The sequence below is a fragment of the Amblyomma mixtum genome, chromosome 8 (assembly GCF_055824585.1).
Source record: "Amblyomma mixtum isolate Tamu chromosome 8, ASM5582458v1, whole genome shotgun sequence".
In the NCBI taxonomy this organism is placed as follows: domain Eukaryota; kingdom Metazoa; phylum Arthropoda; class Arachnida; order Ixodida; family Ixodidae; genus Amblyomma; species Amblyomma mixtum.
Window position 1 is genome coordinate 27421801 of NC_143019.1, and position 13878 is coordinate 27435678.

Here is a 13878-nt window from a genome sequence, read left to right on the forward strand (position 1 = left end):
CAGCAGCCGAGCGCCATTACCACTGAGCCACCGCGGTGACCTACGAGGATATATCGGTTGTCTCACCGGAACCAGAAACTAAATTTAAAAAAATAGGCTTTTTGAGGTGCAGATAACGGTGGAGGATAGCGCGGCATAAGAAAACCAGGTTTAGTAGACATCAAAAAATCGGTGAATAATGTTAACTAGTAGGATGTTTAATTTCTAACAGTTTACTTTTCGCCAAGGGTTAATTGGCCAATGCCAAGGTGGCCAATGCCTTCACCAGGGTGGCCAATGCTCTGATGAGGGAGTGCTTTGTCCGTTCTGGTCACCGAGATCAGGCAATGCAAAAGGGGAAAGAAGCTGATGAGGAACAGGCAACAGCAGATCTGTAGAAGGACGGAGGGGAAGCGTAGCAGGGGACGCAGGAAGTTAGGTGGGCGGATGAGATTAATCCGCCTACCTAACTTTCTGCCGCTCCCTTGGGGGGGGGGGGGGGGGGGGGGTATACGGAGGTTGCAGCTAGCAAAGGACAGGGTTAATCGGACAGACATGGGAGAGGCCTTCGCCCTGCAATGGGCGTAATCAGGCTGATGATGATGATGACTTTTCACCTGATATGGTTTCTATTTGAGATTTGGAGCTGGCCGTTTTTAATAGCCATATCAAATTTCGAATACCTGCTCAACCTTGCCGCTGTGGCTTAACACATTTCGGCCATCTCGCGGGTATTTTGATAACTACACGATCTGTGGAGCGCGTACAGCAACGCCCATCATTACACGTCACTCCGCGGCGCTCGTGCATCGGGATCTTCGCCGTCCCGTTTGTGCTGGAAACCCGGTACATTCAGTAAAATACCGTTTATGGCGGTGCGGTGACAGTTGACACCTACCAAATGATTTTTAACGTGTTAATATACTTCGAATGAGTGAGATGTGTTTCTGAAGTCAACGCAAAGAATCACAGGAAAATCATTTTGCGGTTCCAATTTCCCCCATTTATTTGCCTGTTGCATTGCAGTCTCCGTGCAAGCCGGCAACGTTAATTCACAGTTATTTGAGCTGCGACATCAGCGCAGAAACTGAAAATCCCTTAAGGAAAGCGTGTTCTGTCGTGTTTAGTATGCTGGAGTATACTGGCTGTTGATTGCATGCTCTGGAGTACTGCGTTTAAACTAGTTGGTCAGTCTTTATGTTACTTTATTTTTTCGTCGCACTGCGAAGTGCTGGAACCAGTACAGTTGAGCAGACGATAAATGTATTTTCCTCGTAGCTTTAAAGGCTATCAGTGGGCTAGCAAACGATCCATACATGCCACTGTGCACTCAGCGCTTCTCAATACATCCCGCTGCATACTAAAGGATAGCCTCGTAGCATTTTTATTATTTTGGTTGCATTTCCTACAAAAACACGCCACGGAGCAGGATAGAGTCGACGTCGCGTTGGCCTTGCGATGATGCAATGCAATCAGTTATATTGGAGCCATTGAAGCCGGTGCAGTAATAGTACACTGCTTAATACAAGCTACGGTGCGCCATGCCTAAAGGCGCGCGAGATATTTTGCGTGGGCGTCAAACAACGATCGGCTGTCGGGCCTCGGCGCTGAGGCGAGCGGCTCGGGGCGGGACACCGCCGAGATGAGCCTTACGCCCCAGTGCGATAACATGGCCTCTGAGATCCCCAATCTCGCAGGTCCATTTTGGAAAGCCTAGGGAAGTCAAGAGGGTTCATCAAGAGTGTAGTCACCACGACCGCCACCAGATGCCGCCACCTACGTCGCACCTCCGCCAATCCTCTGGTCTACGCTCCTCTCGTATCGACCCGGAACTTCTCCGCTCCTCACATTCCTCCGCATCCCGCCGCTCTCCCGCAGAGAAAAAAAAGCCGTTCTCCATCCCTTTGTCTCCATCGCTTTCGCTTCTGAGTACCGTTTTCTCCTATACGCCACATCAGAGACGTCTCAGGGTAGAAACAAGGGTTGCAAGCACGCCATCAAAGCCACGCCTGCAGCCAGGTAGGCTTTCGTCGTCGTCTGCTACCATCCAACGGTCGCCTGCTGAACGCATACTCTCGCCCCCATCGTCCTGTCGTCTGTGGCAACGTTTCGCGCCGCTCGGGCCATGAAGATGGCCAACGAGTGCGGCGCGACGACTCGACCCGCTGCAGCGCCGGGCGGACTGGCCACGACGACGAGCATGGGACCAGCCGGCGGCAACTCGTCCAACAACAACAATAACAAAGACAACAACCACAGCAACGGCGCCGGGGCAGTGGACACCGTGCAGAGCGGCATGCCCTTCGACACGGCCAAGGCTAAGATATACGAAACCAAGCGGCACAAGAAGATTGTGCGCCTGATGACGGTCATGGCGTACGTGTTGTCAGTGTCGCTGGCGGCCATGGTGCTGTCGCTGTACTACGTTTTTCTCTGGGACCCGAACATGCGGTCAGAACCGGTTCCGACCGTCCTGGACCGCGATGCTGGCAGGGTAAACGCGGCTTTCACTTCCTCCTCAGCCACAAACGAAACAGACTGTGCGGAACTGGCTGCTGCTTCTGCGTCCAGAAAGGCAGCGGCGCGAGTGCAGAGCACGTCAACGACAGCACCATCGACCAATGAACCTGCCCCTAATTCTGTCGCGGACATGACGACAGGCTACAGCGCTGTGGAGACGCCTTCAGAGATGTCTCTAGCGGAAATGAATGTAGCCGAGAATGTGACGGATGCGTGGATCGGAGAAGCAGATGATGGCACCACCTTCGCGTCGACAGCTGACGTCCACTAGGTGAACAGGTCTACCCCGTCCGTCGAGAGATGAGGGGACCATGGTGAGCTTAGTTTCTTCCACGTTGTTTATTTTCTTGATTAGTCTTAAGGAGGTCAAGGAACTTGCTGCACCAATTGAAACCACTGTGAAATAAGACGCGAGAAATTAATATTTACTGTGCTCCCATCAAAGTCTGTAGTAATGGACAGGAGATGGCCGAGCAGAGCGGCAGCGAACTCTATTTTTGTAAAGGAAAGGAAACTGTAGTGCGGCTTTGTGTGCACATCGTTTCTATTTGAGCTTCACAGTATTTTTGCTATTTTTTTTAAATAATATATGTATTGCAGGATACATCAGGTTCGACCAGGACAGCAGCTTGGGCATATATTGGTTACTCATTTGTGATGGAACAGCGCAGTACACCGGGGCAAGAGAGAAGCGAATAAAGTTCGAGGGTTAGAAACTGCAGGTGGTTTGTAAACCAGTCCATGCTGCATTCATTGCGCTTGCATTACATTTGGCAACAATGTATTCCCACTGTACTCGCGGGGTAAACATATTGGGCTCAGTGCGATAAAATACCTATTGCGGATCATGTTTTTGTTGCTACTTTATAGTGGCAAATGAAACATATTTGCCATGACATACTGGTCAAAACTCGAGCGATGACCTCCCAGTTTTCAAGGATGTTTCAAAATAAAATTAAAAGCAAGAGCGCGTTTTTCTTACACAACCATGAGTCTTTCGCGCTTGACCGTGTAGTGTGCCTCTTTTTTGTCGTTTTTGTCCATGTAGCTATATATTCAGCGCTGACCTTAAATCCCTGATAACACCAACAAGGTTTGTTCCAAGCCTTAGTGACATGAATTTTTTTCTGAAAGCTATATTACCTTAAACGGTTGCAAACAAAACGAAAGCCAGAACGCCATTTAACGACTACGCCATTTATATGACGGGTTGTGAAATCACCTCTGTGGGCACAGAGCGCAAAATTAATACACTCGTAAGGATGCATGCGAACGGAAGCTAGTTGCGATAGGTCGCTTTCAGCTCGCGTGTGTGGCGGCCACACTAGTCGGTAATGTGCTAATTCAATACTAATTCAATTAATAAGCGTGTTCAATACTCAACACAGACAGGCAGACTAGTCGGTGACGAACTGGAACGCATATTGTAGCAGGCCGCAAACAAACATGAACTCAGGAAAGAAACGACAGGACAAGGCGCGGACTTCAAGTGAGATTTACTGCAAAAGAAAGCCGAATATCTATACATAAAAGCGTAAGCACGTGCAAATGCAAAGGGAAAAAATGCACCATAAAAGTCTGAAATGCTGTCGTGTGACGCGCTTTCTTTCCTCCGAGAGTTCCGGTATTTTGAAGAAAGAACGTGTAATTCACGGCAGCATAGTTTTATAACGGGTACAAGATTTTCCCGGCCTGGTGCTCGACTTTTCAGTGGTGAAACGCTTGGGAAAAGGGTCTTGAACCAAACTGTTGCTTTGACGGGCCAGTGATTCGTTCCGCCGTCAAACAACCCTAAATACGCCTCGTGCGGTAAAAGCCCACTTGGGGCCCTTTTTTTGATTGACTAGCATGGTTTACTATCATTTTTATGGTTTGGTTTGGTTTGACGGGGTTTAACGTGCCGAAGCAACTCAGGCTATGAGAGACACCATAGTGAAGGGCTCCGGAAATTTCGTCCACCTGGGGTTCTTTAACGTGCACTGATATCACACAGTACACGAGCCTCTAGAATTTCACCTCCATCGAAATTCAACCGCCGCGGCCGGGATCGAACCCGCGTCTTTCGGGTCAGCAGCCGAGCACCACAACCACTGAGCTACCGCGGCGGCTACTATCATTTTGAATTTTTGCCTTCTATCATTTGCGCGTTCCTACGCTGATATGAACATAATTGGCGTGTCTATATAGTAAACCTTGGTTGTAGCTCATGCCTTGTCCCGTCGTTTATTCCCCGGGTCCCTGTTCGTTTGCTAGGTTACAATGCGCCTTCTAATGCAGTACTTTTCGCATTAATTTTGCATCGCCTTAGAGAATGGGTAGGTTGATATGTGGTATAAATCTTGCGACGGCGGTTCGCTATGTTCGCAACAAACTATAATCTATCTGAGCGCAGGTTATGTTGGCAGCTGTGCATCCAAGAGCCGTCGTACGTGACTTGTGCAGCTGCCATATTCGTTAACTTTTGAGTAAACAGCACAGCAACGCTGAGTTGTCAAAGTCTACTCGGCGTGGAATAATGCTACCAGAAAAAAAGAGCATAAAGTCTCCCGAAACTTCTGCTTAAAGATTAGTAAGCTGCATTAGAAAACAAATTATTGGGTGCAGCCTCCGTTAGATTCAGCGACTGGCTCAGCTGTGAATGGCCTGAAGCCAGCTACAGGAACGTGCGGTCTCGTACTTCTCTATTTACTTAGTGGCTTCAATTCAGTGTATTTGCATCATTCTTCGCCTCATTGCGATTTCCGACCTTTGAGTTGTTAGCGGCTGGAATTCGCAGCTGTACTGCGACAAATCAAGAAAACCTCGCAGGGTCATTTCGTGATCCGGTCGTAAAGCTTCCAAATCTTTTTGCATTTGCGAGTGAATTGATATCTTGCTCAACGACCAAGTTAGCACGCTTGTACGTTGCAGCTTCAGCACCAACAGCGTTTTGCCTGTAAGACCCCTAACACATGTGGCCATATCGTAAGAAATTACGTCGTTCCATAACAAAACCATGAAAGTGCATCTGTTTGCACATTTTGGACTACAGCTACTCGCCGGCTCTGGTCTAAATCACAGGCTTACCAATAAATCTATAATTTCTTTTACTTCAGGACTTGAGGAATTTCTTTTAGAGAGGGACCGGGGTGGCCATGTTTATCGCTCCTAAGACTTGCTTATTGTTGAATACTTTGTCTTTTATTAGCTTATTGTATGTTAACTGTTGAAAGAGCTTCCGGCACGTACGGCAGTTAAGGACGGACCTCTAGTTGGTGAACCACACGGAGGCGACTGGAGTGTCGAGTTCTGTTACAAAAACTTAGCTATAGTTTCTCTCACCTGTCCCTGAGAGACTAAGGCCATCGGTTTTTTTTTCTAACGAGTACGTTTCACCGATGAGTATAACCTGCCCAAAGCCACGAACGCGCTTTCTACAACTCGCATAGAGCAAGTTGAGACCAGAAAGAGTAATTGTGAATTTTTAATGAAGAAAAAATCATACCCATCGTCAAATGCCATCGTTAACGAGCTGTCTTGGAACCCTGCATGTCGGGATGCACCTTATAAATACGCAGGATGTCCCGCTGAACCGGACTTTGGTCAATATGCCGAATGGCAACTCAGGTTCATTGCGAGGGTTTAACCAGCCTCAAGGTCTTAACATTTGCTAGCCGATTCAAATACATGTGATGTGTCTGGCTTTACCCTTTTCATCCGCACAAGAATACCCCTTGAAAAAGAAGAAAAATATTCATCGCCACTGTGATGCACACAGGTGCCAGTATCATGCGTACTGACGCTGACTTAACGTAAGCGGCGAGAAACGAAATAAAATCTGCTAATTTAGCTATTGTATCGTTTATCGCCTTAGTTATCACCATTCTACGATAGCAACAATATGCCAGTACAGAAACAGCGCCTTGTTCCCGAGAAAGGACATTTCCTACCGACGACCGCCACTTACCGTGTCTACAGTTGTGCATGCGGTGTAATGCGTTAGATTTCATAAGTCATTGCAAAGGTCACTGAGCCATTAAATAAAAGTGTCCGTTTCCAGTTGCATGGCATATAAAACTCCTTTCTTTTTGGTGTGAGAGGATTTTTCTTTAAATGCTTAACGACTGTTTACTTTCAGAGACAGGCCGGCCTTCGAGGTGACAGCATGCCACGCAGGTCATCATCCACTTCCACGTCCGTTTCCAGGCCTGCATGCGAAATGGACGAGACGTGCAGCTCCACAAAACAGCCCCAAGCGGTGTCCTCGTCTTTCGCTGGCGCATCCTTTTAATCGGCACGTATCTCATTGTTAAGGCCACGCCAAATGGTCACGAAACTTCCACCAGCTTCATATCGGGCTTCTACGAGAGGAGGGCACTAGTGTCGATTAGAGGCCGTTGAGCTTCTGTCCTGCCGGAAAGAAACCTCTCCAACAAGGAGACAGATTGCTGTCATGAAGAAAGCGCTAGGTTAATAAATTTGAGCGCAGAGTGGAATGCATGCACCCAATACGAACCTCTGAGGCTTGGATGCTGTGACGCGCATCAAATCTTTCCTCTTAACTTTACTATTTGTTTTTTTTTGTGCGTTCACTCTTATATTCACACGCTGTAGTGAAACTTGTCTGACGTCCCAGAAATGAAATCTCGTAAAGCTTGCGAATGTCTTGCTGTTACAAAGCTTTTTGCTGTACCACACCGTTAAATGGAACCTTATTGTTAAGTTGAATTTAACCTTGATGCTTTGATTTTTAGTCTTGCAGTGATCACTTTGCTTTCCAGCCGTTCAGGTTTCAAGATGAACTTATAGGTTGTTCACCACGTTCACGTGAATTGCTAAAGTGTTACTCCATCACATTGTTAAAGCAAGAACTCGCTCCGTATCAAAAGAGTGACCATAAAGAAAGCCTTGCAACCTGCAATAGAAACCTAAAAACTATGGATCTATTCGGTAGCTGTAAAGCAACTGCGGAAGAAAGAAAGAGCCGCGTGCAGCTCGCAGCTTCGGCGTGATGATGTTTTTACGGCTCTCAAAAACAAACGGGAGAGGTATAGTTGTGATGTTATGACATGCGGACACTAATCCGCGTAGCTTTTGGCACTTGATGCACAACCTGCATATGAAGCACTGAAGGAACACAAGTTAAGCGACACAGGTAGGGCACGCCTGTCATTAACACGAACTTCCTCCTGCAGAAGAATAAAATGAAAATGATGGGCTAGTTTACATTATTTCATGTCTTGAGTCGTTGTTATCTTCATGAGTTGTTGTCTTCGTAAATGGATGGGATAGTTTACATTATTTCGTGTCTTGAGTCCTCGTTGTCATCTAGAGTTCTTTTCCTCGTGTATATTTACTGGAGCGCAAATGACGATTCCTCTAGGTACCCCTGCTTCGTCGTCACGTTGCACACAGTACATGGGGCCTGCGTTGTTCGTGTTCCTACACATCTTGAACGCACAGGGAGGTGCGAGAGATTAAACCATGCAGTCGAGAGAAAATTGCTTTGCTTTTCACAGCTTCGCACTTACAATCCTGCGACTGAAAGCAGCGTTGCGTTTGTTGCATGGACAAGTGCGGACTGCGTAATTTGGTTCTAATATCTGTATGCACAGAGTGCAAAAAAAGTTATGTTTCATTAACTTTTCTGATTGAGTTTAACATTCATGGCCAGGTTACAGCTGATTCATGACAGCGAAAAAGTGATTATGCAGATGAGCTGCGGCTCGAAGATACAAATTCGATCGATCGATTCCCAAGTAAACGGCAGATTTTTTCCTGGAAGATTTTGTTGCTGGCGGCAGCGAGAAACTGCGCACCTCGGGCCCACTGGCTGCCGCAGACCCAGAACAGAAACACTCACGCAGAGCGGTTCGAACTTTTTCGGCAGCCGCCTACCACCCGCGAGAATTGCTTTTGTTGTTTTCGTTTCGCAGACCTCAATATTTACACTATCCGCACGCGGCGGCAGCGCTCTCGAACCGAAGCCTAAGCGCCCTTGAGGAGCTGGGGGATGTATTTTTGGCACCGATGTAGAGAAAAAGTGAAAGACAAACAGGAGAAGTAGAAAGGAAGAAAGTAGCAAAAAGATAAAGAAGAAACAAAGAAAGGAAGAGATAGAGAAAGAAAGAAAGAAAGAAAGAAAGGAAGGGATAGAGAAAGAAAGAAAGATAGAAAGAAAGAAAGGAATGGATAGAGAAAGAAAGATAGAAAGAAAGGAAGGGATAGAGAAAGAAAGAGAGAAAGGAAAGAAGGGATAGAGAAAGAAAGAGAAAGAAAAGAAGGGATAGAGAAAGAAAGAGAGAAGGAAAGAAAGAAAGAAAGAAAGAGAAAGAAAGAGAAAGAAAGAAAGAAAGGAAGAAAGACTTAGGCAGTATTTCGCGACTTAGCAGCAGCTTAAGCGTACAACGACGCTGTGCTTGCAGGGGCGGATGTGAAGAAGGTGGAGGGGAATGAGAAGCGACCGCAGCTCGGAGTGACAGACTGAGTTGAAAAGCGGACTGACCCTTTTTTTCCTAACGATAACCACTGATAACAATATGAATTTGGGACTACACAAGACACAATACGATGCTTGAAAGGGTCGTGGACGTGTAATTTCGTGCATAAGTGACTGCTGGCAGCAACATTCGCCAAGATTCAAACTGTAGGTGGGGTCTTACTGATTTGCGTTTTAGAGCTGGAATTCAGAATAAGGGCATGAATAAGCTAGACAGCGAGTCCGCAAGTGAGCACTTCAGTCGATTCAACTGATTTATCGAATCATTGAACGGGTTAACCGGGTAACGCGTTCGACCATGACTTAGGGCCAGATATGGAGCGAGTGAAGCTTGCATTGGAATGATTGCGAATGTGTGAATGAAGCAGGGAAGTGTGTGAAATAGGAAATGTGTGAGGCAATCTGTTATTGTCTGGTATCATTGTTAATTTTGTGCCGCAAGACATGCAAATATCGACGCCTTCGCTGTACTTTGCATCGTGCCACATGAACGTTGTTACGCTGCCAGGTGAAAGTTTGTAGCGCGTGAAAGAGGGACATTTGCAAATAAATTGACCTCTAGCTTAATGGTAATTCTTTTAGAGGCAGTAATTCTGGTATGTACACACAGACGCATGCCTATCCCGTTACACAAATATGGATGCACCCTTTCGCCGCCGAATGTTAATGACGAGACTACATTTCTGAACGAGCTTTCCGTTCAACAAGTATTAGCACTCAGGAGAGAGGCAGAGACCACAAGCCCCTAACTTGTTCCTAAAGCCGACCTGTAGACCGTCGACTCCCAGCCATGTTATTGTGATAAGTACGCTTTTGTAGAAAAAAAAAGTAAGTAGTACAGTACAGTAATAGTCAAAAAGAGTGCAGTAATAGTCAAACGTAGCAGTTTTGTTAGCGTTTCCAGACACCTCATGGCAGTTAGCTGGTTTGCGGTAGAAATCGTTGTTGGTTCCTAAAGCCTGGGTTTTGGCATGAATGTGACACCGATGCACACTATGATTTAAAGGAGTAACCGCGTAGCTCCTTAAGCAGGCTGACACGACTTTTCCGCGCATTGCTGTTAAATGAACGAAAAGCCCTGCGAATAATTGGTTTTGAATTAAGAGATAGTGTTAGAATGGCCTCTGACTTTCAACAGGGGAAATTTAGTGAAGTATAAGCGGCTCACTCGAAACTTACGCCAGACTTTGCGGTGTCAAAAAGCACAACCAAAATGATAGAATATGCGCGGAATGTGTAAAAAAAGCTCTGTGATCATAAAAGTGGCGCACCTCAATGGAGGTACTACTGTACAACGGTACCTTATGAATAAACACCTCATGTGCAGTCTCATGTGGCTGCTTTTGATTATGCTACACGTCATGTACTAAAAGAAAGTAAAACTAATCAAACGTGCCCTTAGCGGAAATCAACCCATACCACTGATAACTTAAAAATACAAATATCTCGATGTCAAACCATTCAGGAATGTGGTCCTCCTGGCTTGCTTAAACCATTAGGCATCTGTGCCCCCTCACCCGGAATTGGTTGGAAGAATTAGTGCTCAAAGAGCACTAATGATGCTCGGTTTTGTTTTCACTGAGGGCGTGGCTTTGTTTTGAACTGATATGCTTTTGATGTACATATTCTCTGATGCTGCGAATAAAAAGTTTGCAAAGTTATACCATGCCTTTCTTGATACTCTGTGCTAAGGGCTTGAAATCAGATCAAATGACTTAGCCACAATCGTTTGATGATGTATTGAAACTGGCAATAACAAGACTGCTCTTTGCTATAACCTCCTTAACCTTACAATCTATCTGACATATCCTGCTTTGCCAAGTATTGTGGCGAAATGAGGAGGGACGTTTCTTGTTTTGTCTAACGGGAAACCGGGAGCCATATTTTGCAATGATTCCTTTCGCTGCTCACTGCTTTGCTTCCTTGCCATTGGCCAGAGCCCAGTCTTCGTTACCAGAGCGGGCAAATGACCTTGCTTGGTTTGATATAGGTCATGACGTCACAGTTCACAACATCCAATGAGGGAAGTGCATCTAAAAAAATACGAGGTCTGTTAGAAAAGTATCCGACTTTATTTTTTTTTGCGAACATTTGATGGATATGAAACAAGCGCGCTTACAGCAGCCGACCTTGAACCCTCGTGCGCATGCACGAATTTTTTCCCGCCTGCCGATAGCGTCAGTCGCTGGGAAGCAGCGTTTGAGTGAGGCAGTGCGCAGTGCTCACGTCGGTTTTTTGTTGCAAGGAAAATGGCGGCGCGAGAGGAGCAGCGCTACTACCTCAAATTTGTCCAGAAACTTGGCGATAGCCAAGTGGAAACCATTCGAAATGTTCAGGCGGCTTTCGGTGATGATGCTATGAGCAGCACACAGATTAAGCTGTGGTGCAACTGGTTTAAAGACGGCCGCACATCCGTGGAGAGAGAGCCACGCTCCGGTCGGCCATCAACATGCCGAAATGACCAGGTAATTGCCGAAGTGAACGCTGTGGTGATGCGGGACTGTTGTGTGACTATCCGAGAAATTGCGGAAGAGGTGGACATCAGCAATTTTTCTGCACATTCCATTATCACCGAAGGTTTGACCATGGAGAGAGTTGCGGCGAAGTTCGTGCCGAAGCTGCTGACGGTGGAGAAAAAGCAGCTTCGTGTTGAAGTCTCACAGGAGATGCTGGATTCCACAAACAGTTACCTTGACTTTACCGACGCCGTAATCACTAGTGACGAGTCTTGGGTGTACGGGTACGACCCGGAAACCAAATCCCAGTCGTCACAGAGGACGCATTCCACGTCACCAAGACCAAAGAAGGCCCGCCAAGTGCGCAGCAATGTCAAAGTGATGCTGACTGCTTTTTTTACTCCCTCTGTGTGGCACACCACGAGTACGCACCCCACAGGGTCAAAGAATGACTAAAGAGTACTACAGGAATGTCCTCCATCGCCTACGTGGTGCTGTGCGGCGCAAGAGACCGGAATTGAGGTCAACAAAAAATTGGCGCATCCCTCGCGGCATTGCTCCTGCACATTCCTCGCATTTGATTCAGACTTTTATGACGAAAAACCTGACTCCTGTAGTTCAACAGGCTCCTTACTCTCCTGATATGTCCCCCTACGACTTCTGGCTGTTTCCTAAAATGAATATGCCATTGAAAGGAGCGCGATTTCAGAAAAGAATGGACATTATGGCTGCAACGACAGCAGAGCTAAATTCCATTCCGAAAAGGGCCTTTTCGGAATACTTCCAACAATCGCAGCACCGCTGGGAGATGTATATGGAGCCCCAAGGAGACTACTTTGTAGGTTATTAGGTTTTTAACGCTCCAGTTATGCCAGTTTTTTTTCTTCGGGCAAAGGTCGGATACTTTTCTAACAGACCTCGTACACCCTCCGGAATTTAGCGTGGGCGAATAAGTCGCACAGTGAAAACTGCACAAATAAGCAATAAATCCAGTACCGGCGCCTCATTGTTCTATCTGCTCAGGTAAGTGATAACAAGGACGATTAATTTTCATTCATTCATTCATTCATTCATTCATTCATTCATTCATTCATTCATTCATTCATTCATTCATTCATTCATTCATTCATTCATTCATTCATTCATTCATTCATTCATTCATTCAAACTTTATTGACAAGGATGGCGTGAGGTCTAAGGTGGAAGTGGGGGGCAGGGGATAGGTTTAGGACGCCGGATTCCAATAGGACAACTTAAAAGCAAATTACAAAGCTAACCAGAACGGACGATAGATGTTGATGGCAGATCGACTTAGAAACTGAAAGTGGAAATCATCAATGTTATTCCAATAGTTGTGAGGAATCATGCAGGGTGGAGTGATACTGTTGGAGAAAAAAAACAATACTAGTAACATTCTCTTGAGCGAGGGTGATTTTTTTTCAACAATGAAGGTTTGACAACTGAGTAACTTTTCTTACCAGAAGTATGGTTGCGCCTACGTAAGGTGGAATTCAGAATATTTCACTGCTGAACTTCACTCCACCAAGGGTGTCTCGCTTGAAAACTGGGGCCAAGACTTCAACCACGACATTTTATTACAGTGACGCTGCAAAAGAATCGAGTCACACCTCTTGCGTCTAACAATGCAGAAGAATGCGCTCTTGAGTCTTGTTTAGAGAATCGTTCATTCCGAACCTGCTTTGTCGGGCTGTGTGTGCAATCCACACTCTGTACTATCCACACAATCCACTCTATGCTGGAGCAGCACAATGACGCATCTCCTGAGGACGGTAAGAGATACTGAACAAAGGCAACGAGTTCGGTACGCCGGGACACGACAAATACAGAATGTATCACAAGAGAAAAAAAAAGTACTGTCGTCTCACCGCCTTCAGTTTTTATTTTACTTTTCTTTCTGTTCACAGCGGTCTCCATTTTACTGGGGCAAAGCAGTCACAGAAAGAACGATAACGAGAACTGGCCGTTAGTGTACTTTGGCTCTTGGCGCGCATTGCGCAAGAGATGCCCTTGGCGACTGGGGCGTCTTCGGTGTAGGCGCCGTGCGCTGCAGCTATAATTAGATCCGGAACACTGAATGGCGCAACTTCGTGCTACCTGATTGCACAAACATCCAGAACAGCGCTATTGTGTATGATTCCGTCGGCGCCGTGGCTTAGTTGGTTAAAGCGCCTGTCTAGTAAACAGGAGATCGTGAGTTCGAATCTCACCGGTGCCTCGACGGTCTGCTTTTTTTTTTCGCGTTTTGGCTGTAACTGAAATTTAGTGCAAGCAGACGTTCCGAAAAATTTTAGAACGAGAATGCACACAAATCTATATTGTAGAGAACGTAATCGAACGTTAATGAGGGAGGCAGTAGAGCACAGCAATGGGACATCTATAAGCAATCCAAAGAGGGAAAGCAGCTGGTGAGGATCAGGTAACAGCA

At 46.3% G+C, this 13878-nt stretch overlaps 1 protein-coding gene and 1 non-coding gene across 2 annotated transcripts; both read left to right on the forward strand.

Moving 5' to 3' along the window:
* The first annotated feature begins 1857 nt into the window (after positions 1–1857).
* On the forward strand, positions 1858–8585 carry inaF-D (trp-interacting inaF-D). The gene is made up of 2 exons (XM_089555578.1): positions 1858–2813; positions 6617–8585. The coding sequence occupies exon 1, from the start codon at positions 2105–2107 to the stop codon at positions 2768–2770; it is 666 nt and encodes a 221-aa protein (XP_089411704.1). The 5' UTR covers positions 1858–2104; the 3' UTR covers positions 2771–2813; positions 6617–8585.
* Positions 8586–13594: 5009 nt separating this feature from the next.
* TRNAT-AGU (transfer RNA threonine (anticodon AGU)) lies at positions 13595–13668 on the forward strand. The gene has a single exon. It is a non-coding gene; the product is annotated as a tRNA-Thr (tRNA).
* Positions 13669–13878: the final 210 nt, after the last annotated feature.

Coding starts and splice junctions, on each gene's coding strand:
- inaF-D (XM_089555578.1), top strand. CDS start 2,105: ATGAAGATGGCCAACGAGTGCGGCGCGACGACTCGACCCGCTGCAGCG.